The following is a 21,221-nucleotide window of genomic DNA, read 5'->3' as shown; positions in this document are numbered from 1 at the left end:
CTGCCATCATCTACTATGTTCTCCAATGGGAAAGAAGCATTTCTTAAACATGCAGTTGCTAACAAAAATAACAACCTATGTATTGTTTATTCAAAGCTTCTATACTGCTACTAGTGACTGGGGAGTCAATTCAGAGTGGTTTACACGCGCTTCTGTAATGGTGTTACAATACAGAGTTAGCGTTTTCTGAGATGGTTTTCAAACAACGTCAAGAATGAAATAGACAAGGCTTTAAACTGAGGAGAAGGGGAAAGCCGACAGACGATCTAACAACGACGCTTCGGACAAAAGTATCAAATGAAGATACTGAGCGGGGAGAAAGTAGAGAGAGATTTAAGGACGAGCAGGAAAAATGTGAAAAAGGACCAAAGGATGAAATAAAGGGGTACAAGGAACAAGTGAAACTAGAGAGCAAAAAGAAGAATGAACAGCAAGAGATAGAGCAACATGTGAAATTGGGGAAGCAGGCTGAGGACGGGGAAGGCATGCCGCAGGAGGAAGAACAAAGTGTACCTCAGGAGCCGACAGCCCATAAGGGGATCGGAGGGAACACCAAACCACGAGAAAAACCAGCAGGGAAAGCAAACAACCGGGACCTGAATTGCTTATACACAAATGCAAGGAGTCTAAGAACCAAAATGGGAGAGCTAGAAGTCATAGTCAACAAAGAGGACCTAGACATAATTGGAGTCACAGAAACATGGTAGTCTGAGGACAACAAATGGGATGTGGTCCTACCAGGGTACAAACTCTACAGGAGAAGGGTGGAGGAATAGCGCTATACATAAGGGACTCCATTCACTCGACCAGGATGGAAACAGCAATAAGGGCGGACGGTTTGGAATCACTATGGGTTAAGTTACCAGGAAGAAATGGGGCTGACATAAAACTGGGACTGTACTATCGCCCACCAGGACAACCGGAAGCCGAAGACCAGGACCTGGAGGCTGAATTGAGGCAGCAATGCAAAAGCGGAAGTGTGGTGGTGATGGGGGATTTCAACTACCCTGGGATAGACTGGAGCATTGGACACTCCAACTGTGCGAGGGAAACAAAATTACTGGAGGCTGTGAGGGACTGTTTCATGGAACAGATGGTCACGGAACCGACGCGAGGAGATGCCACTCTCGACCTAATCCTCAATGGACTAGGGGGACCCGCATAGGAGGTGGTAGTAATAGCACCACTGGGAAACAGTGATCACAACATGATCCAGTGCAAATTAGAAGTAAGAACATCAAAGGTAAAGAGAACCACGACGACAGCTCTCAATTTCAGAAAAGGGAACTACGACACTATGAGGAAAATGGTGGGAAAGAAACTCAGAAGTGGCTCAGGGAAGCTGGAGACCATACTCAAGGACACGGTGCACAAGGCACAAAACCCGTATGTCCCCAGGTTTAGGAAAGGGTGCAAAAAGAATCAAAGAAAAAACCCGGTGTGAATAACAGATGCAGTGAAAAAGGCGATAGGGGACAAGAAAATATCGTTCAGAAAATAGAAGAAGGACCAGACTGAAGACAACCAGAAGGAACACAAAAAACACCAACGGGAATGTCACCGAGTGGTTAGGGAAGCAAAAAGAGAATATGAAGAGAGGCTGGCGAGGGAAGCGAGAAACTTCAAACCGTTCTTCAGGTATGTAAAGGGAAAGCAACCGGCAAGGGAGGAAGTGGGACCGTTGGATGATGGAGACAGAAAAGGAGTGGTAAAGGAGGAAAAAGAGGTAGCCGACAGGTTAAACAAGTTCTTCTCGTCGGTTTTCACGAGCGAGGACACATCCAATGTTCCGGAGCCCATGAAAAACTGGAGCAAATAGAGGTAAGCCAAGAGAATGTCCTCCGACAGATAGAAGAGCGACAAATCACTAGGCCCGGACGGAATCCACCCAACGGTACTAACAGAACTGAGAAACGAAATAGCGGAAACACTCCAGCAAATATATAACCTATCCTTAAAAACTGACGAGATCCTGGAGGACTGGAAAATAGCAAATGTCACGCCTATTTTCAAGAAGGGATCGAGGGGTGACCCAGGAAACAACAGGCCGGTGAGCTTGACCTTGGTTCCGGGAAAGATGGAAGCACTGGTTAAGGACAGCATCTGCAAGCACATAGAAAACAATGGACAGCTGAGGGCGAGCCAGCATTGCTTCTGCAAGGGAAGGTCATGCCTCACAAACTTTACTGCATTTCTTTGAAGGGATTAACAGCCAGAGGGACAAAGGGGAATCCATTGACATCATTTACCTTGACTTCCAAAAGGCCTTCAACAAGGTACCCCATGAACGGCTGCTCAAGAAGCTGGGGAACCACGGGGTGAAAGGGGATGTCTATTGATGGATTAAACACTGGTTGGAGGGCAAGAAACAGAGGGTTGGAGTGAAGGGCCAATACTCAGACTGGCGATGGGTCACGAGCAGAGTTCCACAGGGGTCGGTACTGGGACTGCTCCTGTTCAATATCTTCATAAACGACCTGGAGACGGAGACGAAATGTGAGGTTATTAAATTTGCAGATGACACCAAACTCTGCAGTAGGGTTAGAACCACGGAAGACTGTGAAGACCTGCAAAGGACCTGGCGAGACTGGAAGAATGAGCAAAAAAGTGGCAAATGAGCTTCAATGTAGAGAAATGCAAGGTCATGCATGTAGGGAAAAAGAACCCGATGTTCAGCTACAAAATGGGGGGATCACTGCTAGGGGTAAGTAACCTTGAAAGAGACCTAGGTGTGTTGGTGGATACAACAATGAAAGCATCGGCACAATGTGCAGCAGCTTCCAAGAAAGCAAAGAGAATGTTGGGTATCATCAAAAAGGGTATCACGACCAGAACAAAGGAAGTCATCATGCCACTGTATCGGGCAATGGTGCGCCCGCATCTGGAGTACTGTGTCCAGTACTGGTCACCATACCTCAGGAAGGACATGGCAATACTTGAGGGAGTTCAGAGAAGGGCAACTAAATTGATAAAAGGAATGGAAAACCTGTCATTTGCTGACAGGTTAGAAAAGCTGGGGGCTCTTCTCCCTGGAGAAGCGAAGACTTAGAGGAGACATGATAGAAACCTTCAAAATCCTGAAAGGCATAGAGAAGGTAGACAGGGACAGATTCTTCAGACTGTGGGGAACCGCAAGTACAAGGGGCACTCAGAGAAATTGAAAGGGGATAAGTTTAGAACAAATGCTAGGAAGTTCTTCTTTACCCAGAGGGTGGTGGACACATGGAACGCGCTCCCGGAGATTGTGATAGGGCAGGGCACGCTACGGGGGTTCAAGGAAGGTTTAGATAAATTCCTGAAGGATAAGGGGATTGAGGGGTACAGATAGATTTAGAGATAGGTTATAGGAAAAGGCAGGAACCACTTAACAGGTCGTGGACCTGATGGGCCGCCGTGGGTGCGGACTGCTGGGCGCGATGGACCTCTGGTCTGACCCAGCGGAGGCAACTCTTATGTTCTTATGTAATACAGACACATTCATACCCTAGTCAATCATCCTACGTATTTACACATAAAATACTGGTATCGTGTACTATGTTCATACTAAATCCTACTTATTTGCACACATTTCTATTCTATTTATATTTCTTTAATTTTCTATACCGTTCTCCAGGGAAGCTCAGAATGGTTTACATTAATTTATTCAGGTACTCAAGCATTTTTCCCTGTCTGTCCCAGCTGGCTCACAATCTATATAATGTATATGGGGCAATGGGGGGGGATTAAGTGGGAGATGCAGTAATACTGACTGGATGGCTGGTGGCCGATTCTCTGGTCAATTGTGGAACAGCGATTGATGGGCAGGAGTAGCGTGGGTTTGAACCTACAATTTCAAGGTGCTGATGCTGTAGTTTTAACCACTGTGCCATACTTTCCTCATGCTCCATGTCGTGTTTTATGTTGCTTTATTAGTTAAAGCAGTCTATGAAGAGGAGGGTCTTTATCCCTTTCTTGAACTTTCCAGTGACGTTTCCTAGTTTTAATTCCTTCGGAAGTTCCACCACATTGAAGCTATCACTGAGAACATTTTTGTCCTGATGCTTTTTATCTCATGTCTCTGAAGGAGGGTATTTCCAACAGAGATTCTTGGCTCAAGCGTAGGGCGTGTGCTGGTGTATGGTATTGTGTCTTGCTGCTAGCTATTGCCATTCTGAGATAAAGATCTTGAATTTCACCCTGCTTTCAATCAGGAGTAGCGGGGTGGCACTCGTCCGCCTCCATTTTCACAGCAGAAATCTTGCTGCTGCGTTTTGTACCATTTGAATCTGCTTGATCCTGTACTTTGGAATGCTCAGCAGGATCACGTTGCAGTAGTCTAAGATTGAGAGTACCAAGGCTGTTATTACGTTGGATATCGCTTGATGAGAGAGATAAGGTTTAAGTCTTCTAAAGCAGTAGAGCTTGCCATAAGCATTTTCACATTTACAAACTCTCTTTCGACTGGCAAAATATTTGTACATTTCTAAATGTTAAGATCCTCCGTGCTGGTAGGAATCTGATCTATTGGTGGAGATAGCCCAAAAGACGATTCTCCTGCCCAAGGCAGTAGCTTAAGAAACCTCTGATGATGTCACTCTGGGATTCCATTGAATGCACCATTCAGAGAGCTTCTAGCTGGGGCTCATGCATTGTAACTCTTCCAGAAGGTGCTGGAAACTCAAAGACTGAGCTTCCAACTGCCTTCTGCATGCTGTTTACTGTTTAAACACAGTGCATATCAAATTTCACCTTTCATCCCCTTTACACAGGCAGCACTAAAATTCGTATCTCCTGGTGCATGGATTTCCCCCCAGGCTACATCAGAGAAAATCATTTGGGATGTCCTCATCCAATGCTCCAACCTCTATCAGGAAAGCAAAACCTCTTAAGAGCTATCGGAACGGGCAAATAAATGCTGAAAAGCATGCACGCAGCGCAATGGGTGGCCAGTCGAAACCACCACATGATGAGCCCAACAGATAAAACTGAAATTCAAATGGCAAAAATCTTCCAACTAAATACACGCTCTCTGACATAATTTCACAGACGCTGTGTCCCCTGTGTTAGTACATTTTACGGGTGTCTACCGTATCAAACTAATTTAACACATTCTTTGTCGCCCTGATTTAGAAGAAACACCAACAAAGTTAAGGTCAACCCTGTACATTTGTTTCCTGGAATAAACCCCAAATCATAGAGCACACACTTTATCAAGATGGTAATACTGTACATTTCATCGGGCAAGGCCTATTCACTAGTTCAAATCTTGTTTTCTCTATAGGTGAACACACCCAGGGTAGCAGCGTGTACATATACATTTGCCAGACACTACAAATGTAGAGGAAGGTGGCAGCATTGTTGAAAGTTGAGTGAATCTTTTATTACACTCAGTACATGTAAAGGCTTTGTTGCCTGTGTGGATCCTCTCATGAATTTTTAGATCTGAAAACCAAGTTAAGCTTTTATTACACTTTTATATCTTAAACCAGTGTTCCCTCTAAGCGGGCGGGTGTTGTGAGCAAACTTTTTTCACTGTGAGCTAAAAATATCGGGCGCCAGCAAGTTATGAGCCAAATAAATATGTTGTCAAAGTTGCTGATACATGAGGACGAGGTATTCAAAGGAATTTTAGGCCTACACGCTAAATTAAATAACGTTAAATAATATTTTTAAGAACACAAAACAACGCATTAATTCTTGAAAGTACAAAATTCTTTATTTTTTTTTTTTTTTTTACCAGAAAAACTCAAATTTATTTTAAAACAGTCTACAGAAATTGTAGGGATGAAATGATATCTTAATAAATGTTTTACAACAAATGTAGTTATGTCTGTTACATCCATATGTGTAAACTGTAAATTAAAAACAGTCCAGAAGACAATACGTTTGATGCTTTCAATTTCTAGACAATCTATCAATTCCAGCTTCTACACAAAAGTATAAATACATTAAAACAAAATATTGAAAACCATTTTATTGGGCACAAAGTTTGCCTTCAGTGAGAAGAGTTCACTCAATATGTTGTAGAATAATTGTTGTGAAACTGGAATGGAATCAATTCTTCACTCAAGTTAGATATCATCAATATCTTCATCATCATCCCCAATATCATCAAACTGGATTTCATCGTCATCACCGGGGCCAAATGTGTCCGTTTCATTGATTTTAGCATGTTCTGGAAGTTCTCCATAGGCTTTTAGGCTCCAAAATTCTTTATTAAGATTGTTCTCTTCTGCCTTTTTCTGATTTCCAAAAATTGTAAACACTGTCTATGTTTACATTATTTCCTGTGGCTAAATAAAGTTTGATTCTAATTAGGCATTCCAAATGTTCTACTCTTAACTTATTACGAGTCTTTGTCTTTATAGCATTCATCAAGCTAAATCCTCTCTCACAATCGGCACTTGAAGCCTGAAAGGTGCCACACACGTCTAATAGAGCATTTAGTCCACTGAACTGTTTATGCTGCTGAGCAAAATTGTACATTTCCTGAAGCGTTTGTATAGCTCCTGCTTTTACTTTTTCAGCAATAATATATTTGAACTCCGAATATTCTGAAATAAGCTGCCTTTTGAAACAATGTTCATCATCTTTGTTCATTAACAGAAAATAACGGTTAGATAATCGTGAAAATTGTTCGTTTCCAAATGTAAATTCCTCTAAGTTGGACGGATTTGAGATACAGTCTTTGTCGAAAACACGCCAGTCCTCTAATTCATTGTCAGGAAATCTTTTGTCCATATGATCACAAGTTTGTGTAATAAATGTAAGAATATGATCTGTTTTAATTACAGAATTACAAGATGAAATGAGAGTTTCAACATTTTCATTGAAATGTGGTTTTTCTCCCAGATATTGAGATCTGAGTTTCCTTAATTTGGCTTTAGTGAACTGGAATGCATCCAAAGGTGGCAAACAACTCTTCTGAAGAAGCTTACACAGTGATCCAAGCTCCTCAAGAACATCGCAGAGAATAAATAGCGCAACTTTAAATTCCAGATTACTCAATTTAGTCAGGCAGTATTTGTGCACGGGATCATTGTCTTCTTCCACCTGTTCTTGACAATATTCTAACAGGATGTCATAATTTCTAACCACTGCACTTACAGCAAAGTGCCGAGACAGCCACCTAACATCATGTATAGCTTTAAATGAAATGACATCTGAGTCTGCAGCATTAGCAATATCCTCCAGTTTGGCTTTTCGTACGCTCGATCTACTGAAAATCGTATACACGGTGCGTATTAGAGTTTCGATCTCTTTCATGAATGGGATCGTTTTCCATGCATCGTCTATGCCTAGATCTTCGCGGTAAGCTACACAGTGTTGCTCTAGAAGATGAGGAACTGATTGACGTAACTTTGCAGCTACACCATTATGCTTCCCAAGCATGACTGATGCTCCATCGGACGTGAACATGACCATACGACTGAAATCTAAATCGTTCTCACTATAAAACTGCTTTATAGCATCAACTATAGCTGTGCTGTCACAAGCAGTTAGATGTTTGATGCCAGCAAAAACTGTCTCATGAATGTTGCTGCCACTTCTTCTAAATTTAATGTATATTATGAGCATTTTCGAAACAGAAATATCAGTACTTTCATCAATTATTAGGGTATGAAAAGGAGACCTCCGGATTTCTGTAAATGTTTCCCGTTTAACAATGGCATTTATGCAGTCAAGGAACTCGAAAGCATAGTTTTTGCTTCTCCAGCTATCAGGTATTTTTACGTATTTAGCCATGTGATTGTGAATTTCCTGGACGAATAGCATGGACGAATTCAACTTTACCGCTAGCAATATATTATCAATTAAAATGTTAACTCCCTCTGGACTTGATTTATATCTCTGTGAGTATTCGATTCTGTTGTTCCGACTATCGGGAGTTTCTTTCAAGAAATTCATTAGAAAACCTCGGCTTTGATTGTGAAGCTTTTGAACCGCTTCTAAATGAGAATTATGATTCAGATGACGCTTTAAATAATCAATTTTCCACTCAGACCAAGTCTTCCCTGTGCTCCATTCTCCGTTAACACCTGCTTTTCGGCATAGGGAGCAAATTAATGCGTTGTCCGTGTCGCTATATTCGAATATTTCTTTCATCGCCACTGTTTTCCGTCCACTCGCGTGCGGCAACGTGGTGTCAACCAAAAACTCGGTCAGCCATTCCTTCTTAAATTGGCTGCGCTTTTTCTTTGTGCTGCTACCAAACTCTTCATTCTCTTTACGCTTCAACATTTTCGAATGGATGTAAAAATTATTTGACTGAATCTATGGAAGATTGCAAAAGAAAGTTTATGCACACGCTTCAAACGATCGAAACTTGAAAAGAACTTGCTTCATGCATGTATAGATAAACAATGGCGCTCGTGCGGCCTCAGTTTTGTAGCGCATTACTAATTTACTAGTAGTAGTACCGTGTTTCCCCGATGATAAGGCAGGGCCATCAAATAAGACAGCCCCCCCTTTTTAGACAAAAATATAAAATAAGGCACCCCCGCAAATAAGCCACCCACCGATACCTGCGCTTACCCGAATCGAGTGGTACGGTGGCCCGCCCCGTTCCCTTTAAGATAAGCGATGGTCCTCCACCTACAGGCCTGCCAGTGGGTGGCGCTGTTTTATTTTCACATTTTCAATAGAGAGGGACAGATAAGCCCTGAAGGACTCCAAGGAACCTACCTGTCTTTAGTGAATGAAAACATAGTGTTAAAACACCACCCCCTATTGGCAGCAATGCAGCTGGAGGACTTCTGCTCAGCTTAGAGGGAACAACTTGTTACTATTATACATTCAAGAAAAGCTTCAATCTTACATGCTCTCTCTTAATCTATATTCATCGTAAGAGGGTTTATTGTGTGTGCATTTTTGGCTTTAGTTCATTTGCTGAGAACCAGCAATCAAGCTTTTTCAATTGCATTTCCATGTTTTTGGAATTCTCTACCAATTAAAATATAAGGCTAAAATTAGACTTCATGGGGATTTGAAAGTCTTTAAATGCTGGCCATCATGGGCTGATTTAGACTCAGAAATTCAACACTGGGTCATATCTGGTTACCAGTGCTGAATACTGGGTTATCATCAGCCACCGAAAGTTATCTAATTTTCAGTGCCAGTACCCAGATAGTTATCTGGGTAGGTTAGGGTGACTTCATGTGGTGCCTAGTGCAGGAAATCACTCGCGTCTGCTCTGACCGCCTCTTCCTGCACGAAGTCGGGCCTTATCCAATCAGGAGCTGCATGTCAAAGCAGCTCCTGATTGAATAAGACCCGGCTTCTTGCAAGAAGAGGTGGTCGGAGCGTACGCGAGTCCGGCTGCCTCTCCTTGTTGGCGAGCTGAGCGGACCGTCGGGATCGACCCCCCGCACCCCCTAGGTACGCCTCTGCAAGTCTTGCCTTGCCCGGATTTGCCGCTCTCTTCCGGTGTTACTCCCCCCCCCCCCACCCGACTCTCCTCTCGCCGCCCTGCCATCTGCCGTACGCCTCTTCTGATCGCCCCCCTCCCTGCTCGCACCCCCACCCCGACGTCCGATTCCTCCCCCAGCCTCCCCTTACCTTTGCGACGCGTTACATGGACTGCCAGCTCGCCTGCCTGCAAGCACGTGTGTGCGCTGTGACGAGAAACTTGTGCGCTGCGATGTAATATTTTGTGCGCCAGCGCACGCCAGCGCAGCTTAGCGGGAACTATGATCTTAACCCCACCTTTTTTACCTCCAGAAGATTCACCTACCTTCAGATAACCTTCCCCCAAATTACCCACCTTAACACCTTCCAATTAAACAAATACCATAAATAGATTGTAACCTACCCTCTCTAACTGCATTCCATATGTATTTTTCATACAGTTCTTCACTGTCAGTTTAATCTCCATCCTATAAGTTCACATAGAATTTTTCTTTTTTCAACCATCTTTATTTTCTCTTCTTTATTAATTTCCAGGTACTTTAGTTAGATTGTGAGCCTTCGGGACAGCAAGGGAATTTTTTAAGTACCTTCTTACTTCTCATTTATAATCAATTATTTTCTTCAAACCGCTTAGAACCTAACGGATGTAGCAGTATATAAGAAATAAATTACATTACATTACATTACTCAGTACATGTAAATGGTTTCTACCCTATGTGGATCATTTTCTGTCTTTTTAGAGCTGAAAGCTGAGTGAAGCATTTATTACACTCAGTACATGTGTATGGTTTGTGCCCTGTGTGGATCCCTCTTGTGAATTTTTAGATCTGAAAGCCGAGTGAAGCTTTTATTAAACTCAGTACATGTTAATGGTTTGTGTCGTGTGGATGCTCTGGTGAGTTTTTAGAGCTGAAAGCTGAGTGAAGCTTTTATTACACTCAGTACATGTAAATGGTTTGTGCCCTGTGTGGATCCTTTCATGACTTTTTAGAGCTGAAAGCCGAGTGAAGCATTTATTACACTCAGTGCATGTGTATGGTTTGTACCCTGTGTGAATCATTTTGTGACTTTTCAGATGTGAAAGCTGAGCGAAGCTTTTATTACACTCAGTACATGTAAATGGTTTGTGCCCTGTGTGGATCCTCTCATGAATTTTTAGATCTGAAAGTCGAGTGAAGCTTTTATTACACTCAGTACATGTAAATGGTTTGTGCCCTGTGTGGATTCTCTCGTGAGTTTTTAGAGCTGAAAGCTGAGTGAAGCATTTATTACACTCAGTACATGTGTATGGTTTGTGTCCTGTGTGGATCCTCTCGTGAGTTTTTAGAGCTGAAAGCTGAGTGAAGCATTTATTACACTCTGTACATGTGTATGGTTTGTGCCCTGTGTGGATCATTTTGTGTTTTTTTAGATATGAAAGATAAGTGAAGCTTTTATTACACTCAGTACATGTAAATGGTTTGTGCCCTGTGTGGATTCTCTTGTGAGTTTTTAGAGCTGAAAGCTGAGTGAAGCATTTATTACACTCAGTACATGTGTATGGTTTGTGCCCTGTGTGGATCCTCTCGTGAGTTTTTAGAGCTGAAAGCTGAGTGAAGCATTTATTACACTCTGTACATGTGTATGGTTTGTGCCCTGTGTGGATCATTTTGTGTGTTTTTAGATGTGAAAGATAAGTGAAGCTTTTATTACACTCAGTACATGTATATGGTGTGTGCCCTGTGTGGATCCTCTCGTGAATTTTTAGATTTGAAAGCCAAGTGAAGCTTTTATTACACTCAGTACATGTATATGGTTTGTGCCCTGTGTGGATCATCTCGTGAATTTTTAGATGTGAAGGCTTAGCAAAGCTTTTATTACACTCAGTACATGCATATGGTTTGTGCCCTGTGTGGATCATCTCGTGAATTTTTAGATGTGAAGGCTTAGCAAAGCTTTTATTACACTCAGTACATGCATATGGTTTGTGTCCTGTGTGGATCATCTCGTGAATTTTTAGATCTGAAAGCTGAGTGAAGCTTTTCTTACACTCAGTACATGTATATGGTTTGTGTCCTGTGTGGATCCTCTCGTGAATTTTTAGATCTGAAAGCTGAGTGAAGCTTTTCTTACACTCAGTACATGCATATGGTTTGTGCCCTGTGTGGATCCTCTCGTGAATTTTTAGATTTGAAAGCCGAGTGAAGCTTTTCTTACACTCAGTACATGTATATGGTTTGTGCCCTGTGTGGATCCTCTCGTGAATTTTTAGATTTGAAAGCCGAGTGAAGCTTTTCTTACACTCAGTACATGTATATGGTTTGTGCCCTGTGTGGATCATTTTTAGATGTGAAAGTTGAGTGAAGCTTTTATTACACTCGGTAGAGGTAGATGGTTTCACATTTTCATGATCTCTTTTGTGTAGATGAAGTTCTTTTTTGTGGGTTTTTCCTTTCCTCTTACCATGTTGGAATTTAGAAGTAATTTTATCACTATTTTTAATTTGGAAGGATCCCTCGGCTAGGTGTCTCTGGTCCTCAGGGATGTAATTCAAATCCCTGTCATTTCTCTCACACTTCCTGACTTCATCCCTTGATACCTCTGTAGGGTCTCTCTCTTTCTTTGATTTCTGCTTATAATTCTTTGTGTTCATCTTCTCAGTTCCCTGGGAAATATTCTCACAGACATTTTCTGACTGTGTTTGGATTTGTTCCATTTCAACTGGTTCTTCTCCTTGATTCTTTTCTCTCTTCCATTTGTGCTGGATCTGATGATCTGCTGGATAAAAACAGAAGGTATTTCTCATGAGTTAGAAAACAGCAGTGGTTTCTAAGATATTAGTATAATCTGTGTATAATGAGAAAAGAGAGGTTATGTTGCACCAGGACTGGTCAGTTTCCTATTTGCAGAGCATTTTCTCAAGCATTTATCTCGAGACAGAGCCAGTTTGTGAGCTGGACATGGCAGTGTGGAGAGTTAAGGGAGTCAATTCTCTCAAGGGTGCTAAAAGTGTGTAATCTACCAGCTGCCTTCCCTGCTTCATCAGCTGAGCTTGGGCGTGGGAGCCTGCTGCTGGACTTTAAAAAGCAGTGGATTGCCAATTTAAGGATTACTCAGGATGATACATTTTGGAAACTATTTTGAAAAACTGCATGTTTGGAAAGAACTCTAAGTTTTTGCCGTTTGATGTGGATTTCTACCGCAAAGATCTAGATATTCTCTCAACTTTTCTAAATCTAGATTCAAAAGCTCAGTTAATTGGGAGGTTTGTGTGTCACAACTGAAGTAGCTTTTGTAGTTGACTGAACTAGGTATCTATATCTTCAAACCTATTTACTGTGTTAGGTATAAATTCTAAGTTCTTTATAATATTTTAACAATGGGTTAGCTAATTAAGAGAATCTTACTTTTTTATTTTTATATCTGATCTGTTTTAGAAGCAGGTTTTTAGGAGTATCAGCTATGCAAGATCCGACCAACTTTATCTCCAGTCACACACACTTTATAATTGTTCTGAATTAGGTCCATTTCCAAATCAAGTGCTAATTTCTTCATGTCATCAGTCTAGACCAGTGTTCTTCAATCCTTTTACACCCGTGGACCGGCAGAAATGAAAGAATTATTTTGTGAACCGGCAAACTATTAAGACTGAAATTTAAAAACCCCATTTCCGCCCCATCTCCGTGAGCTCGGTCCCCAAAAACCAACTGATCCCATCTGCACAAGCCGCAGTTATGATTTTATATTGAACGTATTTTATTAAAGTATAAAAAGAAACAATATTCTGAACAATTGTGATTTTATAAATACAAATATACAGAGCACGGACCAACAAAACCCCTGTCTCCCCTCCCCTTCACATATATCCCCTCTACTATCAAGAAAACTGAACAAGCCAAGTTATTATAGAATGCTACACAGAAATATCTTGCTAATAGTATACTGAAGTCACACAAGACAGGAATAGTGTTAGAGAGAGCCGTAAGCCAGCTGGAAGCTAAAGAAGCAGTGCCTGGGCTTTGCAGTCCCCAATTATGTCTCTAGAAGGATATATAATTCAAATCTGATATATTCTAATGACAAAATAGAAATAAAATTATTTTTTTCTACCTTTTGTTGTCTCTGGTTTCTGCTTTCATCTTCTTTTCACTCTTTTCCTTCCAGCGTCTGCCCTGTCTCTTCAATCCAGCATCTGCCCTTCCATCCACTGTCTGCCCTCTCCCCCTTACATATGTATCTGACTTCTTTCTATGCACCTCTCCCCTGTCCATCCAGCCTGTGCCTCCTCTCTCCTTTTTACATCATTCATTCCATCTTCACTGCTTTCTTCATTTTTATCTCTCCTACACCAGATCTAGCATCTTTATCCCTTTCTCATTTCTCTGCTGACCCCCTTTCCAGCATTAATCTCTCTCTAACTTTCTCATTCCTCTCTCTCCCCTTTCCCTCATCTGATCTCTCCATTCCACCCTGACCCCCTTCCCCTCCTGTAATCTCCCTGCCAGCTGTTTCCTTCCTTTTTTCCTTCTCCCTTCCCTCCTCCCCTTATCCAACATTAACTCCTTCCCATCCCTTTTCCTCCTCCCCTCCCAGCAGCATCTCTCCTTCTACCTCCCTCCAGGTCCAGTAGCAACTCTCCCTTTATCCAGCAGCTTCCCAGCCTCCTACAGTGGCTTCCTCCCCTTCCAACAGCTCTCAGTACTTGCCTGCAGCAGTGATTTACTTAGGCAGCCTTGGGTCCATTGCTGCCTCTGAGGAAAGAGGAAATTGCCGGTGAATCACTGCCCTGGCAAGTAGGAGAGCTGCTGGGAGGGGAGACAGCCACAGTCGAAGGCTTCCCAGGATCTTGCTCCCACACACGCTGACCATCTCCCTTGTACCTGCAGCTCTCTCCCTTCCACTTGCACCTTCCCCGCGGCCCTCTTCAGCAACTCGGCAGGGGCGGCAATCAAGACAGGCTGCCGACATCGGGACCTTCACTCTCTGAGTCCCGCCTATTTTGTTTCAACTTCCTGTTTCCGAACAGGCGAGACTCACAGAGGGAAGGCTCCAATGTCGGCAGCCTGTCTTGATCGCCCGAGGCTGGGAGGAACAGCAGGAACCGCAATCGGCAGGAAATTTAATTTGCCGACTCAATCTCGCCGGCCCTACGCAGACCAGCAGAAATTTTCTGCGGACCGATACCAGTCCGCGGACCGGCGGTTGAAGAACAATGGTCTAGACCTACTTATAGAAGACAGCAATGTTTAAAAGGGAACACAACCAAAACCAAATAACTTGTGGAGAGTTGATGTCCAAGATGAAGGCTTGATTAAAACTGATCAATAATCCACAAGGGAAAAGAAGAGGATTCGGAGATCACATATTATTCAACAAAGGTTTGGGCTTTTCTTAGTCAAGCTCCCAGGAGCCTCCTCTTTTTAACAGTCTCTCTCCCAATTCCACAATTTTCCAGGTCTCCTATCAACCCCTAACTAGGGAAGTTTCTTGTGGAAGCCTCTTCCTCAGAACATCCTCTTTCACAGGGACCTCTGAATGATTCTTTGTGGCACATAAATACCTCTCTGCCCAAGTCACACCCCCTGACTCAGTAGGGATGCCTTGTTAAGGTAGCATCGCACTGAGCTGTAGAGCTCAGTGCATTCTGGGACATGTAGTCTGCTCAGTTCTGGGATAGCGGCCCCTGCTGTATGGAGGCGGAATGGTAGCATTAGTGAAAGAGAATCCCTTACTGGCAGGCTCTCTCAAACTTTCTTGAGCTAGGGCACACTAAAGGTAGTGGCCACGGCTTGAGGCACCCAGAAGTGCACAAATGTCACTATGATGACATCACACATGTGTGTGACATCCCGCCAACATCTGCGCATGTTCAGAGGCCCTCCAGTTAGGCCCTGAGACGCCAGTAGGAGGTGCCAGCAGGGAAGAGGGCCAGAGAGGAGAGGCCCTGGTGCCAGCTGATTGCCAACCACAGTGTTTCTCAACTACTTCAAGCCAAGTACCCCCTAAGTCTAACAAATATCAACTGAGTACCCCAACCACAGACCTCCCTAGGCACACCCAAGCTCTGCCCCAGATCCCATCCCCTTTACTAATTGTAATGCAATTTTTTCTTTTTTTTAAATAAAAGCTTTTTATTTATGAAAGAAAGACAAAAAGACATCAGCAAATACACACCAAACCAAAAAAGAGTACCAAAAGTACAACCAGTATAGAATAACAGGAGCAAGACCCCAGACCTATACAAGCGAATAGCAACAAATCCCCACTGAAAACAGAACCCCAACCCCACCCCCACCCCCCCCCCTCCGGTGACAGACCACTTGACCCAAACCACTTACTAAAAAAGAGAAAAATCACCCAACACAGAAATAAGAAAAAAGAAAGGGAGACAAAAGAGCAATCAATCCCCAACCAGTGTCACAAACACCAGAATCCCAAATAGAACACCCCACACCAACCTCAATATAGAACACGCCCTGAAGCAGCACCAAATAGAGGCATAACCATGCTGTTTACCATGTTGCAAAGCCGTAAGCTGGTAAAGAAGCTGCCATTTCAGTAAGCGCCGCTCCACTAGATGCCAAGAGAGGGGCTGTACCTGATTCCAGGCAGAGGCTAGAACCATTCGGGCTGCAGTGAAAGCCAACTTGCAAAACAAAGAGTCTCCCCAGTCAAAGTCAAGTTGATGCCAGAATAAGAGCGCATGGCGCCAGTCCATTGGAACCAGTGCAGTGTTCTCCCCAGGGCCTTTCAGCCGGACGCTCCATCCAGCTAATTTAGATGAGCGCCCGGCTGTAATCTCGATCGCAATCCTGCTGCTGCTGCCGTCTTCTGCTCATCATTTAAAAAAAAAAACGTCTCACCGGCTTGGAGATTTACCGGGCTGACTCGGCACAGCCTGAATCGCAGAAGCCTGACTTTTTTTTTTTTTAGTTTTTAGCAAGCGACTTGAACCCATGCTCCAGGGCTCTAACATGTGCATGCCGCTTCTCTCCGAAACTGGAAGTCAAGTCCTGAGGGGGGAAGAGAAGGGAAGTCTGCATGCACACGCCCCGGAGCATGGGTTCGCTATAGGAGACAGGTCAGCTTACAACTTGCTCTTGCTTGCTTCGGGCTTTCCTCGCTGCCGGGTCCTGCCTACTTTCTGTTTCCGTGAAGGCAGGACCTGGCAACGAGGAAGGCCCGAAGCAAGCAAGAGCAGCGAGTAGTAAGCTTCCCTCCGTTGCTGACATATGGAAGATAGATCAGCGATGGAAGGAAGCTTACAACTTGCCTTAGTCCAGCCCTGCACAACATGCGGCCCAAAACGGATCTCACTGCCAATATGGCTCTCACTCCGCTCTCCTTTGAAGATCAGCTCAGGAGGCAAGATTTAGCCCGAGATCAGATGAAGATCTCCAAAGGGACCTAACGACACTGGAGGAGTGGGCCAAAAAATGGCAAATGAGCTTTAACATAGGAAAATGCAAGGTCATGCATGTAGGGAAAAAGATGTTCAATTACAAAATGGAGGGATCACCGCTAGGGGTAAGTAACCTTGAAAGAGACCTGGGAGTGATGGTAGACACAACATTGAAGGCGTCGGCACAGTGCGCCACAGCCTCAAGGAAAGCAAACAAAATGTTGGGTATCATTAAGAAGGGTATCACGACCAGGACGAACGAAGTCGTCCTGCCACTGTATCGTGCAATGGTGCGGCCGCATCTGGAATACTGTGTCCAGTACTGGTCACTGTACCTCAAGAAGGACATGGCAGTACTTGAGGGAGTCCAGAGAAGAGCAAATAAACTGATAAAGGGTATGGAAAATCTCTCATATACTGACAGACTAAAAAAACTGGGGCTGTTCTCCCTGGAAAAGCGGAGACTTAGAGGAGACATGATAGAAACCTTCAAGATCCTGAAAAGCATAGAACAGGTAGACAGGGACAGATTTTTCAGATTATGGGGAATCACAAGTACAAGGGGGCTCTCGGAGAAATTAAAAGGGGACAGGTTTAGAACAAACGCCAGGAAGTTCTTTTTCACCCAGAGGGTAGTGGATACATGGAATGTGCTTCCGGAGGCTGTGAAAGGCCGGAGCACGTTACAGGACTTCAAAGAAGGTTTGGATAGGTTCCTAGAGGATAAAGGGATTGAGGGGTACAGATAGGAGTAGAGGTAGATCATAGGGATAGTCAGGGACCACTGCTCAGGCAATAGGCCTGATGGGAGCGGACCGCTGGGCGAGATGGACCTCTGGTCTGCCTCAGCGGAGGCATCTTCTTATGTTCTTATGAACATTAAAGGGCATTTGAAGGCATCTGAGCAGATTGAGGAGAACATGTCCTATTTTTCCATGCCTAAAAATACCACCTTGTCTAATGTAATCTCTGATCAGATCCTTAAGAGTGATGCAACTATGGATGCTGGACAGTCTCCTTCAGTAAACAGAGCTTTAAAGCCTGCAGCCATACAGAACCAGGTGGTCAAAGGGCTCCGAAGTGTAGTATTGCCAAGGGATCTGTCTCACAAGTTTCTGCTGCTGGCAGATGTAAACACAGCACAAGAAATAGAGACTTGTGGCATTCTGTGTGGAAGAATTATTCAGTGTTCAAGATCAACATGATCTCCTCACAGAAGAAAGATGGAGAGAAAGAGAGAGGCCTGGACCAAAGGGGAAAGACAGGAGGCAGATACTGGAGAGGGGGGAGAGAAGGGAAGGAGAAAGAGATGTCAGACCATGGGGTGGAGTGGGAAGGAAGGAAGGAAAGGAGAAGAGAGAGATGCCAGAGCATAGGGGAGGGGTGGAGACAAAAAATGGAGAGGGGTTGAAGCTGAAATAAATTATGTACAAAGGAGAGAAAGGGCACAGGATATAGAGTTTATTGAAGGGACATAGAAAGAGGGAAGATACCATATGGAACAGAGAGAGAGGGCAGACACTGGATGGAAAAGGCAGAAAGGGTGGACAGTGGATGCAAGGGGCAGAGATAGGGTGGACAGTAGATGGAAGGGGTAGAGAGAGGGTAGTGCTGGGTGGAAGGGGCAAAGAGAGAGGACAGATGTTGCATGGAAGGGAGCAAGGACAAATGCTGAATAGAAAGAACAGAGTGAAGAGAAGATGACTAAAGCAGAAACGACAAAAGGTAGAAAAAAAAAATATTTTTGTTGCTTTACGTAGAATCAAGTAGTATTGTAACTGTATTGATTAAAATTTATCAATAGGAAATGGAAATAAGGCAATTTTGGGGGGGAATAAACCCCTTTCCTCAGGTCAGGACAGGATACCATAACAGCTGTATACTGTACTGTCTTGAAGAAAGATTTGGCCTCTGAAAGCTAATTGAAAAATGGATTAGTCCAATAAAATGGTATTTTCATATTTCTCATTATTTTATTTCTATTTGTTAATTTGTAAAGTGGTGACTGTTATGTAGAAGTTTTTTTCAAATTTACATCTATTGTCTTTATATTTTGCACAGTATTAGGGGACGTGTCACTATTTCTGTGGTGTTGTGGTGTTGCATTGTATGCAGAGTCTGGTTTCTTGGTTCAGTTTAACTTTTGTCTACATATTTCTATTTTTAGTTTGTGATTATTCCATATTGGGCGAGGGTGTATCTGTGTTCTGTGTGTATGAAAAGGACATGGCTTTCTGTTAGCATCAACTACAGGATCAATTGACTGTGTAGGATCTGGCTTGTTTAGTTTTACAATGCATGTGTTGGTGTTCTAGTGCTCACTGCAGTGTTTAAGATGCTGCCTTTTCCTAGGTGCACCCTTGTTGTGTGACTCATGGATTATTACTAAAAATATATTTTTTTATATAGAGGAGGGGGTTGTTAAAAAATGATTAGCACTGGCTGTCATATATACTAGATATGCCACTGGATTTAATGACCCTATTCTAACTTTACTGTTGACGTAGATGTTGTCTCCCCCAACACACAGACACACACATTATAAAGAATTAAATTAAAGTTGTATTATCATCAAGCAGCTTTCAAATGACATTATAAGCAAATAAAAATAAAATATTTTTAATACATTGCTAATTATTACCTGCATCTTTACCTATACTGTTTTGCCCTAGCTCTTACTTTGCACTATAGCAAAATAAAAAAGAAGCAGATAAAGATCAATCACATAGGTGCCCTTCAAGGCTCAGTAACACATCTCCATAAATTATGTGGAAGAGGTCTGGAAGTGGGGATAGCATCTATTTCATATCCTCAGTGAGACCTCAGGAAGGAACCTAGTGATCAAAACATTATTAGAGGTGTTGTACAGCCATTTCTTGTATGACTGGATGAGCTATATTTATCTTTTTTTTTTTTTAGTTGTTTAAATTCATGCAGAAATAAATGGTTAGATTGAACCTAATGACTTCATTAACGCATTTCCCTTTTTTAAACCTCTATACTATTTGAAAGAGGGTGAATATCTAATTATTAACTTCTAGAATTGGATACTTCTTAAATTTATTAAAAATATTCTGGCACAAGTGTCAAACCTTAAAAAAGGAAGTCATATCGAGCATTGGAAAATAATAATAATTAACTAATAAAAATAGTATACATTTAATTTTCTCCACTACCAAATTTCCCCGCCCTGCCCCATCCAGCTACTTTTTCATGCCACTCAGCTGGAAAAAATTTCCGGGGAAAACACTGCGGTGTACTCAAAATCCGAGAAATTTGAGTAAAGATCTCAGCCCAAAAGTCCCGCACCCTCCCACACGCCCACCACATGTGGAAATAAGTACCCACTTCCCCACAGCCCCTCCAGCAGAGACCCCTCCCATCCCTTCGCCACCTAGCCACCATTTGGATCGGTGACGTCACTTCCTCTTCATAATGCAATTTTTTCCATTCATTTTTCATATACACAGCTGTTATAAATTCTCAAAACTGACACATTTCAATCACTATATTGAAAATAAAATCATTTTAACTATCGGTGATCCTCTGCAGGCTGCTGTAATTAGCTTTAAAGGTGAGACCAGGAGGCCAGGGGGGACACCGAAGGACACTAGAGAGAAAGGGGAAACATGCAGGCCTTCGGCAAATCGGGCAGCACTGGCACTGTACCGCGTAGGGAAGTCAGCTGGCAGGCACCTCTCTTCCTCCTCAGCGTGCCATGGCACACTAGGAATCTCAGGAGGCACACAGTTTGAGATACACTGCCTTACTCTTTCACACCAAGCTATTCTGGTTTCACACTGTCCAACATAACATCCCTAACTCGCTATCTCTACCATCCGGAACCATCCTCAAAGTACACAAATCATCTAAATACTAGGTGTAATACTAGATTCAACGTTTCCTATGCACCATAAATCTCCAGCCTCTGGAAGAAGACACTCCACAGCATGAAGCAACAGATTGATCAGACCTTTGTTCGAATGTCATGTTGTTAGGATGGTAAAATCATTTTATCGTAGCTAGACTACTGCAACTCCTTGTATACAAGCCTAAACTCTGCCAGAGAATTTCACAGGGACAGGTTCCTGTGGCAAACCGCAGTAAGTCTACAGGAACAGGAAAAATTGTTACCGGTTTACCGCAGGAACGAGAGCAAGGCCTTTTACCACCGTGCGGAAGCAGTAAAAATCCTTACTCCCATAGCAACAAAAAAATTGCACCAAGGTCAGACTCAGGAACAGTGATAGTGTTAGAGGCAACACCCCCCACGGGTTAGCATCTCCTCCCCAGCTCACATCTTGTCTACATTACATGAACAAAACAGCTGCACTACAATGAAAATCTTCAAAGATATATGTTCTAAGGCAGTGGTCTCAAATCGTGGCCCACGGGCCACATGCGGTACGCCAGGTACTATTTTGAGGCCCTCGGTATGTTTATGTTAATCACA

General features: G+C 43.0%; 1 protein-coding gene across 1 annotated transcript in view; it reads right to left on the bottom strand.

The window, feature by feature from the left end:
* Positions 1-21,221, bottom strand: part of LOC117354995 (zinc finger protein 585A-like) — an 83,987-nt gene that overhangs the window by 51,892 nt on the left and 10,874 nt on the right. Inside the window, exon 4 of the mRNA XM_033932951.1 lies at positions 11,966-12,141. Coding sequence (XP_033788842.1) covers positions 11,966-12,141 — 176 coding nt within the window. The remainder of the gene's footprint in view (positions 1-11,965; positions 12,142-21,221) is intronic.

The sequence above is a fragment of the Geotrypetes seraphini genome, chromosome 2 (genome assembly GCF_902459505.1).
Source record: "Geotrypetes seraphini chromosome 2, aGeoSer1.1, whole genome shotgun sequence".
Taxonomy (NCBI): domain Eukaryota; kingdom Metazoa; phylum Chordata; class Amphibia; order Gymnophiona; family Dermophiidae; genus Geotrypetes; species Geotrypetes seraphini.
Note: the sequence above shows the minus strand (reverse complement) of the source record. Positions and strands in the feature narration are given on the sequence as shown.